The sequence below is a fragment of the Caretta caretta genome, chromosome 1, assembly GCF_965140235.1.
Source record: "Caretta caretta isolate rCarCar2 chromosome 1, rCarCar1.hap1, whole genome shotgun sequence".
NCBI classification, from domain to species: domain Eukaryota; kingdom Metazoa; phylum Chordata; order Testudines; family Cheloniidae; genus Caretta; species Caretta caretta.
In genome coordinates, this window is record NC_134206.1 from 338,218,554 (window position 1) to 338,242,576 (window position 24,023).

The window sequence follows — 24,023 nt, forward strand, 5'->3', positions numbered from 1 at the left end:
TTTGCAACAATCTTCTCCAAACTCACCTCAGAAGGGAAGCTGCTGTCCAAAAGGGAAAAGTCGCTGATTTCAAGGCAGCTGTTCATTGTTCTCTGGAGCATCACATGAAACCTACCAATCCTGCCAAACCTCCACTTATTGCCTCCTTGTTAGAGCTACATCATAAACACATGCGGTTTCTTTCGCCTGTTGTCCAAAAAGCAAAGCTTCTGCAACTTGCATCGATGTTAGAAATAGAAGAACCTCTGAGTGCTAGGGCTGAACCAAGAAGTGCTGAACCGGGTGAGCCAGTGCCATAAAAAATGCGTGAAACTCAGAAGAGTGCTATAGTGATGCTTTTAGGTGGTGATTATACCAAAAAGGAGAATGAGGAGAATGCAGTAGAAAATGAACTGTAAAATTAATTCAGGGAACTTTGTCCTTCATTGGAATGCAGTCCACTGGAGGGGTGGAAAGTCAATGCACAGCATTTTCCAAGGCTTGGAAAACTGGCAGAAAATTACCTGTGCATTCCAGGAATGTCTGTGCCTGCAGAACATGTGTTTTCCAACGCTGGCCTTGCTGTTAATCGGTTGCACACAAGACTGACACCAGAGTATATGAACATGTTAATTTTTCTTAACAAAAATCAGTAGTAGAGGTGAAATTCTAATCAGAGTTTTTGTGGGTTTGGACGCTAGGGATATTATGTAAAAAGTTAAACAAAAAAGTGGGTTTTACACACAAGATTGGCTGTTTATGTTGTTACTAAAGGCACTTGACAAAGATCATATATATGTGTGGTAGATTCATTGTGAACCAGTGGTGCTGGAACATTTTTAATAGTGGGGGTGCTGAAAGCCAGTCCCCTTACCCCTGTCCACCCCACCCCCCCAAAAAAGCTGGGGCCAGGAGCAAAGCCATGTCTCCGGGAGCAGGGGACCTGGACGGTGTAAGGGGGCTGGGCTCGGGGTCAGCAGCTGGGGCCCCCGGGACATGGGGCTGGCAGTGGAGCCCTTGGTGCAGGGCGGCAGCCAGAGCCCCATGTAAAATATGGGGGTGCTATAGCACCCCCCACACTCCTATTTCCCATGCCTATGTTTTGAACTCGTTAACAGTTAAATGTTTAACTGATACAGTTTTAATAGTTTAAACAGTTACTTTTATTAAACACTACTTCATCCCTACTTCATATGTGTTTGTATGGTACCTAGCACATAGGGTTTGCAGCTTCTGGGCTCTACTGCAATGTAAGTTTTTAATCATTCTTTCGAATTTCTGGAAATTTACTATCTTTTGTTTTCACTTAAACTCATAAACTGTAAATTAATATTTTCTACCTCTTGTTTCACTTTGCCACCACTGGGGCAAAGAGTTAAATATTGTTTACTGTGCCCTTTTTTCCTTATTCTTTACATTAGCTGTTCATTGGGAAGATCATTCAAAAGAATTACTGGGCATTTTAGTGTTTTGAATGTCCTTTTCAGAGGCAGCTAAGGGTAGGTCTACACTACCCGCCGAATCAGCGGGTGGCAATTGATATATCGGGGTCAATTTATCGTGTCTAGTCTAGACGCAATAAATCGATTTCTGAGCGCTCTCCCGTCGACTCCAGAACTCCAGCACCGCGAGAGGCGCAAGCAGAGTCGATGGGGGAGCGGTGGCAGTTGACTCACTGGTGTGAAGACACCATGGTAAGTCAATCTAGGTACGTTGACTTCAGCTATGCTATTCTTGTAGCTGAAGTTGCGTACCTTACATCAACTCCCCCCCAAGTGTAGACCAGGGCTAAGAGTTCTTAGTAGTTCCATCTGCAGCAGATGAAACAGCATAAGACAAAGAAAAGGGGAAAAGAATCACATTCATAAAAGTTAGATGGAAACATATCCTAAGGGACAACAAGGCTGCGAGCTTTCAGCTAGAGAAACCAGGCAACAATAGAAACAATTTAAGGATGACCTACAAATGAAAAACCAAAAAGGAGTTGTGTCCTCCTTTGCTGCTTTTGTTGTATTAAAAAAACTGTGTACCTCACTTGAAAAAAAAAATTCTATCTGGAAATAGCAGGAATGTCAAGTCTGGTTTTCCTGGTTCTGGAGGAGGACTTGCTGCAGGTCTCAGAAAGGTGGATTTGGAGCCAAGACATTAATTGCAGGGGAGGTGTTGATGAGAAGGTTTAAGATTCCCTTCTCTCAGACGTTCACTCAGGGCTTGTCTACACATACAGGTTATATTGCTTTAACTCTACTTCGTTAAAGTGGCACAAGCTCCCTGTATGAATACAGTGATACTGGTACAAAAGTGTGTATTCAGCATAGCTTATTCCCATACAGGAAGGGGAATAAATAAGCTATACAAGTAGAATCACATTTGCTTCCTGGGTACTTCTAATGTTTTCCCACCAGTTCTCCAGTCAGAGTTTTCCAAAGCAGATAAGACCTGCATTTCCAGTATAAAAAACAAACACTGGCAAGGTGCAGGGGCGTTGTTTGTGCATCATAAAGAAGCCAGAAGAAGAGGGCACACCCCTTTGTTTCCTTTTGCAGGTCTCCTTTAAAGTGAGCATATTTCTTTTGGCAGAACTGTCACACAATTCAAACAAAAATGCTGAAAAATGTGTGCTGCTGTGCTTCCCTGCTGATACAGTGCCTCGAAACGGAAGGTTTAAAATGTCACTTTTATTTACCTGCTCCAGAGAGTGCAGGCATGAGTTCAGATTCTGTGCACTAATACTCGGGGGAATACTAATCCCAAACCACTGGACAGCAGAAAGTGTCCATAATTCTGGAAACACAACTTGGCATAAACCATGACTCTTGCTTCTCTCTCTCCCCAGATCAGACATTCATAGATTTTAAGGCCATAGCGATTCCCTGAATTAATTACTGCTTCAAGTCCAATAGCTGTGGTTAAACTACAAAATATAGTTTAGAAAAATGTCCAATCTTGATTTTAAAATTTCCGGTGACGGAGAATCTACCATAACCCTTGGTAAATCTTTCCATTGCTTAATTATCCTCCCTGTTAAATTCAGATTAGAAATAAGGCAAATTTTTGTCCAGTTTCAACTTCCAGCCTTTGGATCTTGTTATACCTTTTTCTGCTAGATTGAAAACAACTTAACAAATTTCTGCTGCCCATGGAGGTACTTCTAGACTGTGATCAAATCACCCCTTAAATTTCACTTTAAGCTACGTAGATTGAGCTCCGTGAGCCTCCTGCTGCTAGGCATGGTTTCCAAACCTTTTAATCATCTCAAAGCTGTCCTCTGAACCCTTTACAATTTTTCAACACCTTTCTTGAAGTGTGGAAATTAGAACTGGACACAATATTCGAGTAATGTTTGCACGAGTGCCAAATGCAGAGATAACATAAACTCCATTAGCCCTTTTGGCCACAGCATCACAATGGGAGCTCGTGGTCATCATGAACCCCTAAGTCTTTGTCAGACTCATTGTGGGGTAGAGTGTCCCATCCTGTAAGTATGGCCTATATTTTTTATTCCTAGATGTTTGACCTTACATTTGGCCAAACTGAAACACACATTGTTTCCTTGTTCCCCAGCTTACCAAGCAATCCAGATCACTCTGTGTCAGTGACTTGCCCTCTGCATTATTTACCACTTCTCCAATCCTTGTGTCGCCTACACACTTTATCAGTAACGATTTTATGTTTTCTTCCAGGTCACTGATAAAAGTGTTAGAGTGGAGACAAAAACTGATCCCTGCAGGATCCCACTAGAAACACGCCTATTCAGTGATGATTCCATTTACAATTACATTTGAAGACCTATCAGTTCAAAGTGTCACGCGGTACCAATTGCATGCCGTACAGAAGTCTAAGGTACACTTACACTGCAGCTGGGAATGAGGCTCTCCGTTTAGGTAGACAGACTTGGGCTAGTGGGTTAGCGTAGTGCACTAAAAGTAGCAGTGTGGATGTAGGGGCACTGGCAGAGGCTCAGGCTAGCCATCTGAGCTCAGACCCACCTGTCCCACTGGGTCTGAATTCAAGTCGCTAGTCTGTGCCTCCGCCAATGCCCCAGTCTCCACACTTATTTTTAGCACCCTGGTTCGAGCCTCACCAACACAAGTCTGTCTATTTGGGCCTGGCTCACTCCCAGCAGCATTGTGGACATGGCCTAAGTGTATTACATCAACACTATTCATCTTTATCAACCAAACTTGTAATCTCATTAAAAATCTGAAGTTTGTGACAAGATCTGTTTTCCATAAACCAGTGTTGCTTGGCATTAACTATATGATTCTGTGTTCATTCTTTATTAATCGAGTGTTTTACCAGGAAATCCATCATTCTGCCCAGTGCCAGGCTAACAGGCCTATAATTAAGGCTACCATTTAGTCACAGGTATTTTTAGTAAAGGTCATGGACATGTCAAGGGCAATAAACAAAAATTCACTGCCCATGACCTGTCCATTACTTATACTATAAATACCCCTGAGAAAATCTGGGGGGGGGGGGGACACTGCTGTGAGGGGTTCCCCAGGGAGCCACTGCTGGGGAGGTGGCCACTGCTGGGGTGGGGCCAGTGGCACCAGTTGCCGCCGAGCAGCAGCTGCTCCAGCTGCCCAGGGACCGCTATGGGGACTGCCAACAGCGGCTGCTCCAGCCACCTGGGGTCAGTTGCTGGGGGCCAGCCGCACCGGCCACTGCTCAGGCGGTCCCTGGGGCCATCGGTGTGGCTGGCTGCAGGGCTGCCCAAGTGGCTGACTGCAAAGCCTCTCCAGGAGCAGACAGTGTGGCTGTCCCCGGGGCTACCTGGGCAGTTGGCGTCAGAGCCAGCTGCTTGGATTGCCTTGGGGTCAGTCACACTGGCCTCCACAGAAGTCACGGAGGTCGCGGAAAGTCACAGAATCCGTGACTTCTGAGACAGACACGGAGCCCTACCTATAATTACTTGAATCATCCTGATTACCCTTTTTAAATGTTGACATGATATTAGCTTTTATCTAGCCCTCAGAAACTTCCCCAGTTTTCCACAATATATGGAAAATCAAAATTAACAGTCTAGATTGCTCCTCAGCCAGCTCTTTTAAAACTTGTGGGAAGCAAATTATCTGGAACTGCTGATTTTATAATGTCTAACTTTAGTAGCTGCTATTTAATAGCCTCCTTCCTGTTCAAACTGCTTGCAGTAACCCAGTGAAACAGTCAAGCTCCTATGGTATTAGCATTTGTACCTTCAGTAGGTTGCAGCCATTACATACAATGTGATTAAATATACTTGAGTGCATCTTGCCCTTCATCCATTGGTGCACGTACACATTATAGGAGGACAGAGAGGAATGCAAATATAGGGCCAGTTTTCAGCTGGTGTGGATCAACACAGAACATAACTGTATTGACTTGTCACTGATTTACACCAGCTGAGGATCTGACCTATAGAGTGGTCTTATGGATACTTATTCCAGAATATTATTTCTTTTAAAATGTCATTAAAACATAAATCATGAGATCCCTTTAACGTCATTTTGTTTTTTGATCCGTATGCAGTTAATCATACTTTCTTCCCTCTATTTCCATCTCATGTAAGATGGTTTCTTTAAAGAGTATTGTATTCTAGATACAAACTAGAGAACCTTGCCATTAGTACTACAGTCAGTTTTCTTTCTCTCAGCACTGGGAGTAGCAATACCCTGCTTGACACCCTTCTGTGCTGACACATTTTGGTTTACATGTGGCTTTTTGATTTTTTTCCTACTCCCATAGCCTCAACTGATTCTCCTGCTGCTGCTGTCGACTCTGAGACAATAACACTAAATAGTGGAACACTACAAACCTTTGAGATTCTCCCAGTAAGTAACACAGAACTTGCCTTGCAATATCACACTTATTCATTAAATACGGTTAAATTGTTACATTTTTGTAGTTGATTTCCAAAATGGAGAAGGGAGAATTTAATGGTGATTCTAAAGTAAACTTCTGTTACAAAATCCAGAGCAAAATGTGTACCTAGTTGTAATTAGTTAGAGCTGTGAAGGTTCAATATGAAATATTAACTCTTGTGAAACCATCTTATAGCAGGTTTCAGTGACAGCCATGTTAGTCAGTATCAACAAAAAGTAAAGGAGTACTTGTGGCACCTTAGAGACTAACAAATTTATTTGGGCCTAAGCTTTTGTGGGCTAGAACCCACTTCATCGGATGTATGAAGTAAAAGATACAGGAGCATATATAAATACATGAAGGGATGTGGGTTGCTTTACCAAGTGTTACGTCAGTCTAATGAGATAAATCAATTAACAGCAGGATATCAAGGCAGGAGAAAAAACTTTTGAAGTGGTAAGAGAGTGGCCCATTACAGACAGTTGACAAGAAGGTGTGAATAACAGTAGGGAGAAATTAGTATTGGGGAAATTAAGTTTTTGTAGGTTTCAGAGTAGCAGCAGTGTTAGTCTGTACCCGCAAAAAGAACAGGAGTACTTGTGGCACCTTAGAGACTAACAAATTTATTTGAGCATAAGCTTTCGTGGACTACAGCCCACTTCATTGGATGCATGGCAGAGGGGCATTGCTGGCACATGATGGCATATATCACATTGGTAGATGTGTAGGTGAACAAGCCCCGGATGGTGTGGCTGGTGTGGTTAGGCCCTGTGATGGTGTCCCTTGAATAGATATGTGGACAGAGTTGGCACCGGGGTTTGTAGCAGGGTTTGGTCCCGGGGTTGGTGTTTTTGTTGTGTGGTGTGTAGTTGCTGGTGAGTATTTTCTTTAGGTTGGGGGGCTGTATGTAAGCGAGGACTGGCTATGATATACATATGCTATATATATATATTGCTATATATGCCATTATAGGGCCTAATCACATCAGCCACACTATCAGAGGCTCGTTCACCTGTACATCCACCAATGTGATATGTGCCAGCAATGCCCCTCTGCCATGTACATTGGCCAAACCGGACAGTGTCTACGCATAAGAATAAATGGACCAAATCTGACATCAGGAATCGTAACATTCAAAAACCAGCAGGAGAACACTTCAATCTCTCTGGTCACTCAATAACAGACCTCAAAGTGGCAATTCTTCAACAAAAAAACTTCAAAAACAGACTCCAACGTGAAGCTGCGGAACTGGAATTAATTTTCAAACTAGACACCATCAGATTAGGCCTGAATAAAGACTGGGAGTGGTGGGTCATTACAAAAACTTAATTTCACCAATACTAATTTCTCCCTACTGTTATTCACACCTTCTTGTCAGCTGTCTGTAATGGGCCACTCTCTTACCACTTCAAAAGTTATTTCTCCTCCCTTGGTATTTTGCTGTTAATTGATGTATCTCGTTAGACTGACCTAACACTTGGTAAAGCAACCCACATCCTTTCATGTATTTGTACCTGCTCCTGTATCTTTTACTTCATACATCTGATGAAGTGGGTTCTAGCCCACGAAAGCTTATGCCCAAACAAATTTGTTAGTCTCTAAGGTGCCACATCTTATAGCAGTGTATGTTTAATATTTTTATTTTAATAAAAATCTTTCTTATAAGTGGAGTTTATAACACGAGAGACCCTTGCTGGCAAAAGATCTCCCTATGCCTGTACCATTCATCCCATTATTGGTAGGGCACGGTCTCTCTCTATTACTCCTGGCTATGGCAAATGGGAGCTCTGGGAGGCCATATTCTCACTGAACAGCTGTAGCAAGAGTGGCCTGTCTCCTTGTCACTCCTCTCTGGGAGCAAGACCAGGAAGTCAAGAATCTCTCCTTATCTTTCCCCTCATGGGATACTGGCATCTTTTATCTCCCCTCTCCCCCCTCCTCCCCCCCGCCGTTTTCATCTGGTCAGCCAGGGCCCAATCCAGCTCACATTGGGTCTTTCCATTGACTTCAATGGGAGTTGGATCATGTCCCAGCAGAGGGGCAGACAAGAATTAACCTATCAGTGGGTGGAAATTGCTGTATTCCAAGTGGATTTAGGATAGCAGAACTTGCTTTTACCAGAGTGAAATTTCACTATAAGATGTGTGAAAAGATTCTGCACCAACGCAGTTCAGGATTTTCACTCCAGTTTAACCATGTCCCCTTGTTAACTTTTCTATCCATAGCTGAACAGGAGAAGGGACTAAACAGAACCCTGCACTACCCTGTAGGAGAAAGTCCTTAGGGCAGAGAGACAGTTGCGAGGACCTCAGATAATTAGTTCTTCACTAATTTAGTTTATTGAAGAAAAATGAGGTTTTTACAGTTACTCCAATTAAATTGTGGTAAGTAACACAGGGAAGGAGTTATTTCAGTACTGTTTCTAGCTAGCTAAACTCCCTATAAGTGAGTGCGCTAAGAGCTTTAAACATGGTTCAGGAAGTGGGGAATTTTTGTACTGACTGTTTTTTCCCTTTCTTAGTCCTTCCATCTCCAGCCTACTGGAACTCCGGGCACTTACTTACTACAGACAAGCTCAAACCAAGGTCTTCCTTTAACACTGACTACCAGTCCGACAGTGACCCTGACAGCTGCTGCTGCTCCTGCCTCCCCAGAGCAGATCATAGTCCATGCCTTATCCGTATGTATTTTGAAGAGTTAGAATGCCGAAACATCTTGGGAAAAGGGTGGGCTAATAATTATTGCCTATCAGCTGCTGTGGTTACAGCAGGCCCCTAGTTATCTCCGTATGCTAAGGTTACAAAATAGTTCCCAATGCATACACCTTTCTGACATGCTTATAACTTTCCATAATATTCCCTTTGGAGCTGAAATTTTCCATGCTCACTCTCTGTCTAGTCACAGGTAGAGTAAAATTCTTTTGGCCATTTTAAAATTATTGAAGAGTGAGAATTTCCCATTTTAAAAAAACCCAACTCTTCAAACTACAGGCTGCAGAAAACTTGCTGAAGTTTAAAATTTGGCATGGGCATAGTCCTTATTGGAGATTAGTTGTTTGGTTGAAGATTAAACTGGTTTGAACGAGATGTCTCCCTCTAGTGGTTGACCTCAACAAAATTTAAATCTGTTACCTACAACTTTTTATTTATAGGATTTTCTAAGATCTTATCACTGAAATCTTCACATCTATGAATTAATTTGTCCTCCCACAACCTTTGTAAGGTAGGGAAGTATTGTGACTGGTTAGCAGAGGGTGACAGCTGACAGATATTGGAAGTCACATAGGAAATTTGTTGCAGTTATAGAAATAGAACTCTGATCTCCTGAATCTAGGACTATTATTTTAACTGTAACCACTTAGCTCAAGTAGTATGAGCTTGTGCTTTTGGAACTGAAGGTATCCGGTTTGATCACCGCTGATGACTTTTCTGTCTCGAGTTAAATAATACTTAAGCTTATCACTATCCTCAGAATTATAGAATCATAGAATATCGCGGTTGGAAGGGATCTCAGGAGGTCATCTAGTCTAACCCCCTCTCAAAGCAGGACCAGTCCCCAACTAAATCATCCCAGCCAGGGCTTTGTCAAGCCTGACCTTAAAAACCACAAAGGAAGGAGATTCCCCCACCTCCCTAGGTAACCCATTCCAGTGCTTCACCACTCTCCTAGTGAAAAAGTTTTTCCTAATATCCAACCTAGACCGCCCCCACTGCAACTTGATATCATTACTCCTTGTTCTGTCATCTGCTTCATACATCTGAGAACAGTCTAGATTCAGCCTCTTTGGAACCCCCTTTCAGGTAGTTGAGAGCATCTATCAAATCCCCACCTAATTCTTCCCTTCTGCAGACTAAACAATCCCAGTTCCCTCAGCCTCTCCTCATAAGTCATGTGCTCCAGCCCCCTAATAATTTTTGTTGCCCTCCGCTGGACTCTTTCCAATTTTTCCACATCCTTCTTGTAGTGTGGGGCCCAAAACGGGACACAATAATCCAGATGGGGTACTCCTCCTTTGTTACAAACAGCAAGGAAGAAATGTTGTCTAATAGTGAGATCACAGGATGGAGATTCAGAACTCCCCTGGGTTCTAGCTGCAATTCTGCCACTGATTCACTTTACCTTGCTATGCCCCTCTTTTTTTACTCCTCCATAAACTAGATATAACAGTTTTAATCAGGTTGCAGATTCATAGAGTTGAAGGCCAGAAGGGACCATCAGAGCATCTAGTCTTATCTCCTATATGTCACAGACCATTAAATTTCACCCAGTTACCCATGTATTGACCGCAATAACTTGTGTTGGACTAAAGATAGGTGAAAAACCCACAAAGTGCTAAATACTATTTATTTTGTATCCTCTGTTAATACTTCTTACAGCCAGAACATTTGCTGAATGCAAGTGATAATGTCACAGTGCAGTGCCACACACCGAGTGTCATAATTCGCACTGTTGCTACTGAAGACATCTCCTCCGTAACCCAGGCAGAACTTACTGTCGATTCACACATTCAGTCAGCTGACCTGTCAGATCCTCCAAGTACCTTGGAAACAGATACTTTTCCACATGACATCCATCAGTCCAAACTGAGCAATGAAGAGCAGTCTGCCTATATTGACGATGACTCCTCCAAATTCAGTGGCAGAAATAGCACCGAACTGATAGATGGGGTGATGGTAAGAACTGAAGAGGAAATTTCAGATACAGACCTCAAACATGAAGAGGATTCCCACTCCAATTTAACTGACACTTATGTCACTGAGGTAAGGAAGTGTATGATGGAAACTATCAGAATATGTGAAACTACTGCCTCTAAGGCCTTGTCTACACTACCCAGGTAAGTTGACCTAAGTTAGACTACTCCAGCTATGTGAATAACTTAACTGGACTTGACATACCTTAGGTCGACTTACCCCGTGTCTTCACTGCGCTGCGTCAACGGGAGATGCTCTCTGGTCGACTTACCGTACTCTTCTTGGAGAGCTAGAGTACCAAAGTCGACCAGAGAATGCTCTGCCGCCGATTTAGCGGGTCTTCACCAGACCTGCTAAATCGACACTTGCTGCATCGATTGCAGCAGCGTGGATCTCCCTAGTAGTGAAAACAAGCCTTCAGGGAGAGAGAAAGTGAAGGTTCAAGATAAAGGCCTGATGAGAAAATTAAGTTGTCCTTATGAGTGTGTCAATAGTGCTGCTTTTTAATTCAGTCTTCTAGTGTTTTAGCTCCATGAGCATTTTGTGAAGAGGCTTTTTCTGTCTCAGAACTTCGTAAACCCTTACATGTTGGGAAGTGGTGGTAGTTAGATCAAGGCTAGGGTTTGGGTTCAGATTCAGTGGCACAGAAAACTCACAAGTGGGCTAGGAATCTGGACTCCCCAAGTCCTCATCTTGAGGATTTTGCTTTAATGCAGGTAGGTAACATAACATAGTGTGACCCAGCTAGTATGGATCAAAGCAGTGAACTGATGGTTTATGGTTTTAGGCGATAAACAAGCCAGCTATTTGTCTACCAAGTCACTGTCTTTTCTTTACAAATATATTGTGTGAGCAAGGGAGAGGTGAAGTACAGTATTTCTTACAGTCAACTTTTTACTCTACTAATCTCGCTAGTGTCCCCTTAGCTGCAGCAGACCTTTCATGACTTTTTTTCAGGATTTGATTGGTTAAGCGGAATAGTCCGATTATTAAATGCTCAAACACTTCAGTAAAGATTCAGTTGTGAAACAAATTACAATCTTACACAGCTCAACATCTCAGATGCAGCCACGTGTTTATCTAAATAAGTATAACACTGGAGCCATTGTATAGGCTTGATCAGGGGTGGGCAAACTACAGCCCGCAGGCCACATCCAGCTGTCCAGCTGGTTTAATTCGGCCCTTGAGCTCCTGCTGGGGAGCGGGATCTGGATCTGGGGCTTGCCCTGCTCCCGTGCTCCAGCCAGGAAGTGGGTTCGGAGGCTGCTCTGCGTGTGTCTGCCGAGGCTCCTGGAAGCAGTAGCATGTCCCCGCTCCGGCTCCTGCGTTTAGGGGCAGCCAGGGGGCTCTGTGCGCCACCCCCGCAGCTCCCATTGGCTGGAAACTGCAGCTAATGGGAACTGCAGGGGCAGCATTTGTGGACGGGGCAGCGCACCGAGCTGCCTGGCCGCACCTCCGCATAGGAGCCTGAGAGGGGACATGCCGCTGCTTCCAGGAGCTGCTTGAGGTAAGTGCTGCCCAGAGCCTGCACCCCTGACACCCTCTCATGCCCCCAATTCCCTTCCCCAGCCCGGAGCCCCCTCCCATGCGCTGAATTCCTCATTTCTGGCCCCAACCCAGAGCCCGCACTCTGAGCCAGAGCCCGCTCCCCCACTTTGCCCCAACAATCTGCCCCAACCCTGATCCCCCTCCTACCCTCTGAACCCTTGGTCCCAGCCTGGAGTACCCTCCTACACCCCAAATCCCTCATCCCCAGAGCCCGCACCTCCAGCCAGAGCCCCCGCCCCAAAAACTCCTCATTTCTGGCCCCACCCCAGAGCCCACACTCCCAGCTAGAGTCCTCATCCCCTCCTGCACTCCAACCCCAATTTTTTGAGCATTCATGGCCCACCATACAATTTCCATACCCAGATGTGGCCCTCAGGCCAAAAAGTTTGCCCACCTCTGGGCTAGATACTACCTTTTATACCAAGCCCATACATCTTGCATGTTCTTGAATTGGAACAATTGATAGGGATTAAGTAACAAGAAATAAGATCAACTTGCATTTTATTGGGCTTGTTAGAGTTTGTTAGGTTAAGTTGCACTTCCCCTTCAACAAACTATTCTCCAAAAGGGCTAATATAACAGATGCTACAATTTTTTTTTCTCACTCAGCCAGGAATCCCACTATAATTCAGACTCTTAGGTTTTGTTTCTGCAACGGTGAACAGATATGTACATTGAACCTTCTCTCTGCTGTTCTGAGGAGCAGGATCAGTACATCCTGCACACAGTCCAAGGCTACAGACTTTCATCAATTTGCATTCTTTTTTTTTTTCCCGTTAGCTGAAATGGATGCAATAATAAGCTCTACATTTTAGGCAGGTTGAGAGCTCTATTTCAGCAGTTGAATCCTTGGATTTGTCACACACAAATCAAAATAAGTTAAGTTACCATGTTCAGCCTATAAAGACAAAAATGCTAGCAATTCAAAATCTAAACTTTCAAGACATTAGTTATGGGTAAAGGTATGAAAAGATGTTAGATTGTTTGTTTAATTATTCTAGGAAGAAAAAGCAAATCGACTTGGTAATTCTCATTTGTTTATCCTCCTAGCTAAATGGAAGTTTGGGGTCTGTGCAGTTTCACTAGTGGAGATAGAGGGGAATATTTTAGCCAAGAGGAGTACTCAGGAGTAGGAGTGACTCTAAAAAGGCCTGTGTAAACTTCACTTTCTGAATAAGACATTTCTCCCCGCCTGCTGCCATTACAGTTGTGTCAGTGCATGGGAGGTATGGACTCACATTGCAGGGGTTTGATAATTATAGCTGGAAAAGTGCCCAGTTGCCTTTCCCTCTATCCCCTGTACCTTGAGGGCCAGCTTTTCAGTGTGGGCCTAGTAACCACTCCTCAATGTTGGAAGGTATGCTATGCTGTGCTTTCTGCAGGCTGCTTCCTCACTGAATTAGGGACATCATACTTTGCACTAAGTAGTGCAAGCTAGGATCTGGTCTAATTTAGTGAGGGAGGACCCAGTTATGATACATGCATCACATACATGCGTTCCTTCATACACTGCTTGACAGCAGTTGATAAGGGGTAACCAGCTGGGTGGCCAGCCACAAAGGTGGTACTAACAAAACTGCCGAGAGGAACAGGTTTTAGTAAAACTGGCTGGACCATCCTAGCTATCCCTCTAAACAAGGGCCTCTAGCCAGCCCCAGCAATCTCCACGCCAGCTGTGAATCTGAACAATCCGGCTATTTTCATTCTGCCAATTCCAGTCACCCCTGCTGTTCTGCAATCAGCCTTTAGCTGACAGCAGTCAAGATCACTCTTACTTAGCTGTGCTTAGAGTAGTTAAAACTTGACAGTGAAAGCAGCAGTTGTAGTTATGACTCAAGGAGAAGTGTTGGTAAGGTGTTAATTTTTTTTCTAACTTCCTTATTAAATTCACAGAAAGCAATTATAGTTGTATAAATAATTCGTGATTACAAGGCCAGAAAGGACAATTGTGATTTAGTCTGACCTCTTGTGTAAACACAGGCCATAAGACTTGCTTAAATAAAGTTGAACTAGAGAATCATTTACCCCAAAAAAGTCTTGATTTAAAAGTTTCCAGGGATCCATCCCAACCCTTGGTAAGTTTTTTCAATGGTTAAGTTACCCTTGCTGTTAAGTTTGCACTTGATTTCTAGTATGAATTTGTCTAGCTTCAAGTTCCAGCCATTGGATTGTGTTATAACTGTTTACATTGAAGAGCCCTCTTATCTACATGGGGACCAAAACTTGATAAGTATTGTAAATATATAAGGTATGTCTTAGCACATCTAGAGAAGAGTAGCCAACATAGTGAGAAATTCAGTTTATAGCCATTGTGGTTCACTTAAAACAGTGCTTTTGAATATGTCTGTCATTTTCCGCTCCTTCTAACTACTGTTCGCTGTGAAAAAGATCTCAGCCACAGCCAGCACATAACTCAGTTTCTAGAAGCAAATGTTTCTGTATTCCATTATGGATAAACCTCTCGGATCTTATCCTTCAATCTCTCATCATGCAGGACCTAGGTTCTCCAGCCATAGAAGAACAAGTTGATCAGACTGCAATAGACGATGAAACTGTCCTTATTGTTCCTTCACCCCATGGTTTTATCCAGACATCGGATGATATAGACAATGAATCAGTCTTACCTCTGACAACATTAACAGGTAATATGAGACAGTTGCTTAATGCAATTGGCCTGAAACAAGATTCTTTGGTTCAGGGGTTCTTAAACATCATTACACCGCAACCCCCTTCTGACAACAAACATTACTACATGACCCCAGGAGGTGGGACGGAAGCCTGAGCCTGCCACTCCAGGCAGAGGGGCCGAATCCCAAGGGCTTCAGCCCCAGGCAGGGGGCCTGTAACCTGAGCCTTACCTCCCAGGGCTGAAGCCAAAGCCTTAGCCTTTGACCTGCCGCCAAGGGGTGAATCCCTTGGGCTTCGATTTCGTCCCTGGGTGGTGCAGGTTGGGCTTCAGCCCTGGGCCCCAGCAAGTCTAAGCCAGCCCTGGCGACCCCATTAAAACGGGGTCCCAAGCCATTGTTTGAGAACAGCTGCTTTAGTTCCATATGGTAATTGAGCTCCTCTAATCATTCTGTGCATTATAGCCTTTATCTATGGAATGTTCATATAACTTACCTTCCAAATCATTGCTGGTTTGAAACTTTAGAAATAAGCCTCTTTAGATGAAAGAAGTTGGAAGCTTTTTTAAAAACAAGGAAGTCATGCATTCATCAGTTTTCCTCCACTGCACCAATGTTAAATGACAGCTAATTAGTTTTAGACTGCTTATACTGTAGCTGGAAGAATGGTGATGGGTGGTAGCCCTTGTGGAAACCACTCAGTGTGAGGTTTGAGTTAGAGATTGGTTTTTGTTCAGCGTGCAATTCTGTATACCTGCTTTTTAGAGGAAATTCTTTTGGAAAAACTAGAGTAGAGTAGCTACATTTTAATAGTTTTATTTAAACTGTTTCAAAGTATTACCTATGTGCTTTTGAGGTAAGTTTTTTTTAGCAATACAATAAGTTTGTCCTTAACATGTTATGGCTCATTGCAGATCCTATATTGCAACACCACGAAGAGGGATCACACATTATTGGCTCATGTTTGGACAGTCCCGATTCTGAAGATTCAAAGGATGTTGAAGACTTAGTGCGTTGTCACTAAGAAGCAGTAATCATGTCTGCTTTCTAAATGAACCTGTTTGCATCATGAAATTACAGTTGCAGCCCTATACCACCTTCCAAAGAAAGTAGTCAGTTCACATGTTTAAAACATTCTCAAGTTGAAATGGCTACAGTGCACTTTTACTGCTCATAAGACGATGTACCTCATTTGTAAAGGGGTACAGCAGCTAACTGAAGCCCCAGTTCAGCCAGGTGTTAAGAGTCTCAGTTGCACACTGCTAGGATCCGTCAATCATTTTGACCTGGCTGTTGCCCGTGTGTTGGACTTTATGCACCTTGAAAACTGGACGGAAACCAAGGACTGTAGCCCTTAGCTTGTTAATGCAGCAACAAGAATTAGTTTGCACACATTTCATGGAGAGTGGATGAGGATTTCTGCACTTACTGGCTCTTCTAAAATACAGAGTTAAGACTTGTTACTTTTTCCTCCTGAAATTTAGCTGAGGATATCTCAGTGACTTGAGAGGGTGAGGGCAAGGGCAGGAGCAGCATTGCAGAACGGGTCTGTTTTCCCAATCTCATTTGACGTACCAGTATTTCCAGCACATAGGACCCTAGTTACAGATGCTTACAGGGTTGTCTTTCGCTGTTCCTGAAGAGTCTATTGCTGGCAATGGATGGAGTTGCAGAAAGAGCAGAAGTGAAAGATTTGAACTTTTGGGGGTTTTTTAAAGTAAAAAAATAATCACTACAGCAAGTTCAATAAAAGGGAAACTGATGAGAAAGGGAAAGCTACGGAGGTCCACCAGCATCCCTCTAAAACCTAGAGAACAAAAAAGCCTCTAACCTTCAGATGCCATTCCAAGTCGGGTAGAAAGACTGCCTAGCTATATTACACTTCCAGCCTCTCTCTGAAGGTGAGTTGCATGCAGCACATTAATATCTGGGCGATGGCAAGGAGGTGGTAGCACCCTTTGCAAGGTCTTGAAGAAGCAGCTCAGTAATAGTATGGGCCTATATCCCTAAAGCAGTGGAAAGCAATTCTTTCGACCTTCAGGCTCCTAGCAGACTGAGCAGCCTTCTAAGTGTGCGTGTGAGGGAAAATAACTCTATAAATTATTTTATTTATTTCTGTAATTAGCTCTTCATAATCAGTTGGTCTTTCAGTCTGTGGTTTTGTTAATGTGAAATTAAGTTGTAGTTTCAACAAAAGGTTGCCTAGGGAACAGAAATAATTGTATAGTCAGTTTAAACAAAAATAAAGTATTTGTCTTCTGTAACTAAGATGCCATTTATTTATTCTGTTACAGATCTTTGCGATGCTGCAGTTATTTGTACAATTAAAAAAATGCCGTTTTTTCCAAAATGAAAAAGCTTGTGCCCTTCTGAAACATCAGTATAGTTGGAATGTGCATTAAGTGCAAAGTTAGCTCTTAAATAAAAGCAAAGTGTCATGTCCTATGGCAATAATTCTTCCCAACACAAGGGACTTTAGATACACATTTACATGAAAATCATGTACTGATTATCCCTGAACAACCCATTTCTTCATCCCTGTCCAGTTGATTATCCCCTTTGTTTCTAGGGTGGAGCTAAGAACAGTCTCACAATCATTTACCCACTTCATGGAAGTACAGGTTGGCACATATACATAACATGACAATAGAAAATAAGATATAGTAAATTAGATTCCTAAACTTAGGTTCCAAGTCTCCTTGTCGATACCAGTAGATCTAGAAAGGAGAGAGTGATTTTGCATTAGAAATAAAGTCAGGCATTTATATGTAAGATAAACAAACAAACCGTCTATAGTTCAGAGCAACAGTAAGTAACTGGGTGAAACTAAGAACTGCTAGGGTTTTATTTAACATCACCCCCTTTAAATCGGACTAAGGAGGAGAGAGCAGTTAATATAGGGAAACCTCACAGAAAACTAAGCACTAAGAAAAACCAACCACCTTTCTCTCTCAGCATTCTGTGGAATGCACTTGCACACTGCAGGGAGATACTAACCACTCATGTATTGCCTGCCAGTATCACAGTCTGCTTACTTACCGTTCCTATAGACTTAAGACAGTTTAATTTTGAGAAATGTTAATTATGCAAGCGATGAGATGGGTGAGCTTGCTTTGCAAACTGTAAGGCCTGGTCCACACTAGAAAATTAGGTCAGTTTAACTACATGGCTCAGGCGTGTGGATTTCTCACACCCCAACCACCATAGTTAAACAGCCCGAAGTCCTTGCGAAAGCAGCAATAGATTGACGGCAGAATTCTTCTGTCTGCCTACCTACCCCGCCGCCTCTCAAGGAGGTGGAATTACCTATGCTGACAAAAGGGATTCTCCTGTCAGCATGGGTAGTGTCTATACTTAAGCACTACAGCAGTGCAGTTGTAGCATTTTAAGAGTAGACAAGCCCATAGATACAGAAGTGTCAATAAGCCATTAACATTTAAAGTGGAGTTGTTATTTCAATGGTTGTTTGAAAGCTAGGAAATTCACAGTTAAACAAATTTAAAAGAGTCAAATTTAAAAGAGAAAAATCCCAGTAATGAATGCCAAAGTTTTTAGATACTTGAGATGCCAACTTTAACTCTGTTTGCCTCGCTTTCCTGTGGCAGCTCCCACCAGTACAGAAGTTAAGTCTTGCCTGTTGTGTATGAAGACACACCATAGCTAGGGGGTCTACAAAATTCACTGACGTGAAAATAGTGTCATGGTCCATGAAATATGATCTCTGGCTGCCCAGCTCTGAAGGCAGAGCAGAGAGCAGGAGCTGCTGCTAGCAATCCCATGACCGCCTTTGGGTCAGGGCCCCCAGTTTGACAAACGCTATGGAGAAATCACACTCTTTAATGTAAGTCATGGCATAAATAAAATTTCGAGATGTGTAACACATCCATGAAATCTACTTATACTGTGACCAACCTGTGAAAAATGTGTGATTTCTCCGTGATTTAAGTAAATCCCTAACCATAGCATGGTCTTTTGTTGTAGGATGTGACCTGTACACTCTGTGTAGCAGGTGCATAGACAAGCCTATTGTGAGTGTGTTAAATATTGGGATGTTGTGGCCTGGATGCTCAGGAGTGGACAACAGGATCACAGAAATTAGAACAGAAGATATTTGATAGAAAGTCTATCCCTCTGCACGAGCAGAATAAAGTCTGAACATAAGATATCTACCTTTGACCAATATCCAGTGCCTCACCAGATTTCAAGTGCACACATGTACTATAATCTTACAGCTGCCCTACTTAGAGGGTTAGTGTAGCTAGTTCACTACTGTATTATGGAAAACAAAGGATCTATTATTACATAAAATACAATTCTGTGTATATTTCACAATAAAAGTAGGAATACTTACAAGTATGCCAGCAGAAACACTACACAAGGAGATGCAGAAAGCAAAAAATATATTCACTGGTTTTGGAGGTAGTTGAGGAAAGATAAAAGCACTGATCAGAGTGACCTGTACAGAGAAATACAGAGAGATTAAATTTTTTCATAGTGTCAAAAAAAAAAAACCCCACACATCCACACCCACTCGGGAAGCAGAGTTATGAAGTGACCAAGGAAACAGTTTAGGATTCCACTTTGGGTGTGTCTCACCCACCCACACTGGCAAGAGGCATGAGGGAGGTGGGGGTATGAGAGCATGGAAAGGACTAGGGACATAGTTGTTTAAAAATTAAACATTAAGTACCTCTAACCACATAGGCACAATCCTTAGTAATTGTACAATAGTTCCCTTCCAGTGGCCCAATACAATCCTCATGTCCATGTAGAAGGACAGATGGAAGTGGAAAATTCAAGGGTCACACACACAGAAACTTAAGGGAGAAAAAAGCCATCTAGAACTCCTTATAACTAGAATAGTGCTCCTTCTGGCAGTCCTGAAAGATATCCTGCTCCCAGAGGACACTAACCATCCCTCATGGATGCAGGTCTTGCAAAATTATCTTGTACCTTGTCACCTCAAGGACCAAGTCCTACATAATTGTGTTTAATTTTGAAGGCCAGTCAAAAAGTTCCAACTGGCTATATAGCATGTGGCTAGCCAAACGGCAAGCCAACTAAACCAAAAAGTACTGCAGCAGTGTGTCTTACTCTTTGCAGCAGCTAATTTACTTCCGAGGTTCTGGTCATAATTTACAAACATGTAAATGGTCCCCAGCTATCTTCCAACTTCCCCACCTATGCTCTATCCCAGCATTATTGCTTGGAAGGGATGTTTCAGCTACATGTCTTCTAAGGCAGGGATCGACAACCTTTGGCATGTGGCCTGTCAGGGAAATCCACTGGCGGGCCGGGACGGTTTGTTTACCTACAGCATCCGCAGGTTCGGCCAATCGCTGGCGGGCCGGGATGGTTTGTTTACCTGCAGCGTCCGCAGGTTCGGCCGATTGCAGCCTCCATTGGCCTGGAACAGCGAACCACGGCCAGTGGGAGCTGCAATCGGCCAAACCTGCGGACGCTGCAGGTAAACAAACCGTCCCGGCCCGCCAGCGGATTTCCCTGACGGGCCGCATGCCAAAGGTTGCCGATCCCTGCTCGAAGGTGAAGCTCAAGGAGTTGTGAGGCCGGAGGTTCTCTGTGACGGGCTTGGCATTCTACCCTGGGGTTGTTCAAGGATTCTCTTTCTCTGGACTTTCCAATAACAGGCTGGATTCCCTGAATATTCAGGCGCTACCCATCATGTTGGCTCTCAAAGGCAGGAGAGTCAGCAGCTACCATCACAGATCATGGAGTAGACTCCTCATTTTTGTGAAAGCGTTTGGTTCTTTCAAGAGCTGGAGGAAAGCACAGTGAGATAGCACAGCAATGGGCACCTCAAACACATGTAAAAATTTCACCCAGCACTAGAGAGTGCTGCTGAAGAGTTCCTTTCTCCCGTGGATTTGGGGAACTCTATTACTCGTTTTAAAAAGGACTCCGTTCCTGTGAAGTAGCAGCAGAAAATAAAACTGCCGAAAGAAAATGGCATTCTCCCTTCCCTAAAGGCAAAGGGTCTCAAATTACTAGCAAGCCACTGTGCAAAGGATGGAAGCACTTGGGGCTAAAACCTGCGCCCATTCAGGTCAGTGGAAGTTTTGCCATTAAACTTCAACAGAATCAGGATTTGAAGCATAGAAAGCAAAGAAATGCAGTTTGGGAAGGTGAATACTTACTATTAGCAGCAAGGATGTTAAGCTACCAACAGCTAAGTTGATGATTCTATCCTGGAAGAAGGAAGAAAAGGAGAAAGTAACACACTTGGTTATCTGATTTATCATCCTAACATTTGATTAATGTGTGTATTACAGTAATAGGTAGAGGCCCGGGTGCCGTTCTACTATGCACTGTACATACAGTGTTTGAGGGTCTCAGCCCCCCAGAAGCTTACAATTTAAGTAGAAAAGACAAGCCAATGTTTTTATATTCCATCCTTCATCTATATGCAGTTCTACTTTGAAATGTAACTACCTCTCACTGGCAGTCTTCCACTGTGTATTGACGTCAGCAAATCTTGCTCTCAATGACAAAAGCAAGCTGCTACTCCTTTCAACTCCTATAAGCCTGGCAGAACCAACACCATTCTGAATGAGAAAGCTGGAGTCTGTTTCCTGTGCATTAACAGTGGATTTTTAATTTTTTTTAAACCACCACTTTCCTGTGTTACCAGACCCTCACACCTGTATAAACCCACTAAAATAGCGGGATTGCACAGGGCTCTCACACACGCATCATTTAACCTGCAGAAGCTTTATTACTAGCAATGAAGGAGGAGAGAACCCAGATTGAGACAGGTCTTAAGTCAAGTTTGTAGGACTCGGGGAGGACCACCTACCATCTTTGTACTTTGAAACCAAGTGAGATCTGTTCCCCAAGTTAGACACCTACATGACTTGGTGGTGATGGGGGACTTCAACTACTCAGACATCTGTTGGGAAAATAACACAGCAGGGCACAGATTATTCAACAAGTTCTTGGAATGTATTGGAGACAATTTTTTATTTCAGAAGGTGGAGACAGCTACTAGGGGAGAGGCTGTTCTATATTTCATTTTGACAAATAGGGAGGAACTGATTGAGAATTTGAAAGTGGAAGGCAACTTGGGTGAAAGTGATCATGAAATGGTAGAGTTCATGATTTTACGGCAAAGGTTCTCAAACTGTGATCCGCGGACCCACCAGTGGTCTGCAAGCTCCGTTCAGGGGGTCCGCGGATAGTTCCCTCTAAGGTGCACGCCTGGGTGGCCGCACAGGAGAGAATGAAGGGCCACCCATCTAATTAGTGGAGCTGCACAGGCGTGGCTCCACTAATTAGGTGCCTGGGCCCTGGAGAAGAGGCACATGTAAGGTGAGGTGGTGGCCTTGCGGGGAATAGAGGGTACGTGGGAGGGGGCAGTTGGGTGAGAAGAGGGAGTGGGGGGAATTTGGTACGTGCAGGGCTGCGGCGGCCAGAGAAAGGAGGTGACTTTCCCCAGCTCCAGGGCTGCAGCTGCCGGGGAGAGACGGCCCTCCTTCCCAGCCCCAGCTCGGGGGCTGCTGCAGCAGGGGAGAGAGGGCACATCCATTGCATTAGAAAGGTAAGACTAGACTACTGATAGTAAAATAGAAGTTGTGTGCTTTTATTTGTAGAACAAAAAAAACATTAATTACTTAGTCTTTTTGTTAATAGCACTTTTATCCAAAGCGCTTTACAATAGTTAGCTAACAGTAAAAACAACATTTGGAAAGATCATTAAGTAGTCCGCCAAGACCCTCCGCAATTTTCAAGTGGTCCGCGGAAAAAAAAGTTTGAGAACCACTGTTCTAAGGAATGGTAGGAGGGAGAACAGCAAAAGAAAGACAGTGGATTTCAAGAAGGCAGACTTTAGCAAACTCAGGGAGTTGGTAGATAAGATCTTATGGGAAGCAAGTCTAAAGGGAAAAACAATTGAAGACAGTTGGCAGTTTTTCAGAGAGACATTATTAAGGGCACAAGAGCAAACTACCCCACTGCATAGGAAAGATAGGAAGTCTGGCAAGAGCCCACCCTGGTTTAGCCAGGAGATCTTCAATGATCTAAAAATCAAGAGAGTCCTACAAAAAGTGGCAACTAGGTCAAATTACAAAGGATGAATATAAACAAACACCACAAGTATGTAGGGACAAAATTAGAAAGGCCAAGGCACCAAACGAGATCAAACTAGCTAAAGACATAAAAGGTAACAAGAAAACATTCTACAAATACATTAGAAGCAAGAGGAAAACCAAGGACAAGGGTAGGCCTCAATGGGGGGGGGAGGGGGAAACAATAACAGAAAGTGTGGAAATGGCAAAGGTACTTAATGACTTCTTTGTTTCGGTTTTCACCAAGAAGATCGGTGGTGACTGGATGCCTAACATAGTGAATGCCAGTGAAAATGAAGTAGGATCAGAGGCTAAAATAGGGAAAGAACAAGTTAAAAATTACTTAGACAAGTTAGGTTTCAGAGGAACAGCCGTGTTAGTCTGTATTCGCAAAAAGAAAAGGAGTACTTGTGGCACCTTAGAGACTAACCAATTTATTTGAGCATGAGCTTTCGTGAGCTACAGCTCACTTCATCAGATGTTTGGTTCCATGTCAAGGTTCCTCCCCCACTCTGAACTCTAGGGTACAGATGTGGGGACCTGCATGAAAAACCTCCTAAGCTTATCTTTACCAGCTTAGGTCAAAACTTCCCCAAGGTACAAAATATTACACCCGTTATCCTTGGAATGGCCGCTACCACCACCAAACAATTACTGGTTACTGGGGAAGAGCTGTTTGGACGCGTCTGTCCCCCCAAAATACTTCCCAAAACCTTGCACCCCACTTCCTGGACAAGGTTTGGTAAAAAGCCTTTGGTAAAAAACATCTGATGAAGTGAGCTGTAGCTCACGAAAGCTCATGCTCAAATAAATTGGTTAGTCTCTAAGGTGCCACAAGTACTCCTTTTCTTTAGACAAGTTAGATGTCTTCAAGTCACCAGGGCCTGGTGAAATGCATCCTAGAATATTCAAGGAGCTGACTGAGGAGATATCTGAGCCATTAGGGATGATCTTTGAAAAGTCATGGAAAACAGGAGAGATTTCAGAAGACTGGGAAAGGGCAAATATAGTGCCAATCTATAGAAAGGGAAATAAGAACAACCCAGGGAATTACAGACCAGTCATCTTAACGTCTCTACCCGGAAAGATAATGGAGCAAATAATTAGGCAATCAATTTGCAAACATCTAGAAGATAATAAGGTGATAAGTAACAGTCAGCATGGATTTGTAAAGAACAAATCATGTCAAACCAACCTGATAGCTTTCTCTGACAGGGTAACAAGCCTTGTGAATGGGGGGGAAGCGGTAGACA

The 24,023-nt window shown here is 43.3% G+C and overlaps 2 protein-coding genes across 5 annotated transcripts in view; one reads left to right on the forward strand and one right to left on the reverse strand.

Annotated features, from left to right (window-relative positions):
- Positions 1–16,401, forward strand: part of DMTF1 (cyclin D binding myb like transcription factor 1) — a 61,479-nt gene extending 45,078 nt beyond the window's left edge. For all 3 annotated transcript variants that reach the window (XM_048836527.2, XM_075124525.1, XM_048836528.2), the window contains 5 exons: positions 5,710–5,795; positions 8,348–8,506; positions 10,203–10,586; positions 14,560–14,707; positions 15,604–16,401. In XM_048836527.2, coding sequence (XP_048692484.2) covers positions 5,710–5,795; positions 8,348–8,506; positions 10,203–10,586; positions 14,560–14,707; positions 15,604–15,713 — 887 coding nt within the window. In that variant the 3' untranslated portion in view covers positions 15,714–16,401. The remainder of the gene's footprint in view (positions 1–5,709; positions 5,796–8,347; positions 8,507–10,202; positions 10,587–14,559; positions 14,708–15,603) is intronic.
- A 544-nt stretch (positions 16,402–16,945) lies between these two features.
- TMEM243 (transmembrane protein 243) overlaps positions 16,946–24,023 on the reverse strand; it is a 30,372-nt gene continuing 23,294 nt past the window's right edge. For both annotated transcript variants that reach the window (XM_048836532.2, XM_048836531.2), the window contains exons 3-5: positions 20,845–20,895; positions 19,041–19,145; positions 16,946–17,406 (exon numbers count right to left, since the gene is read on the reverse strand). In XM_048836532.2, the coding sequence (XP_048692489.1) occupies positions 17,284–17,406; positions 19,041–19,145; positions 20,845–20,895 (279 nt within the window). In that variant the 3' untranslated portion in view covers positions 16,946–17,283. The remainder of the gene's footprint in view (positions 17,407–19,040; positions 19,146–20,844; positions 20,896–24,023) is intronic.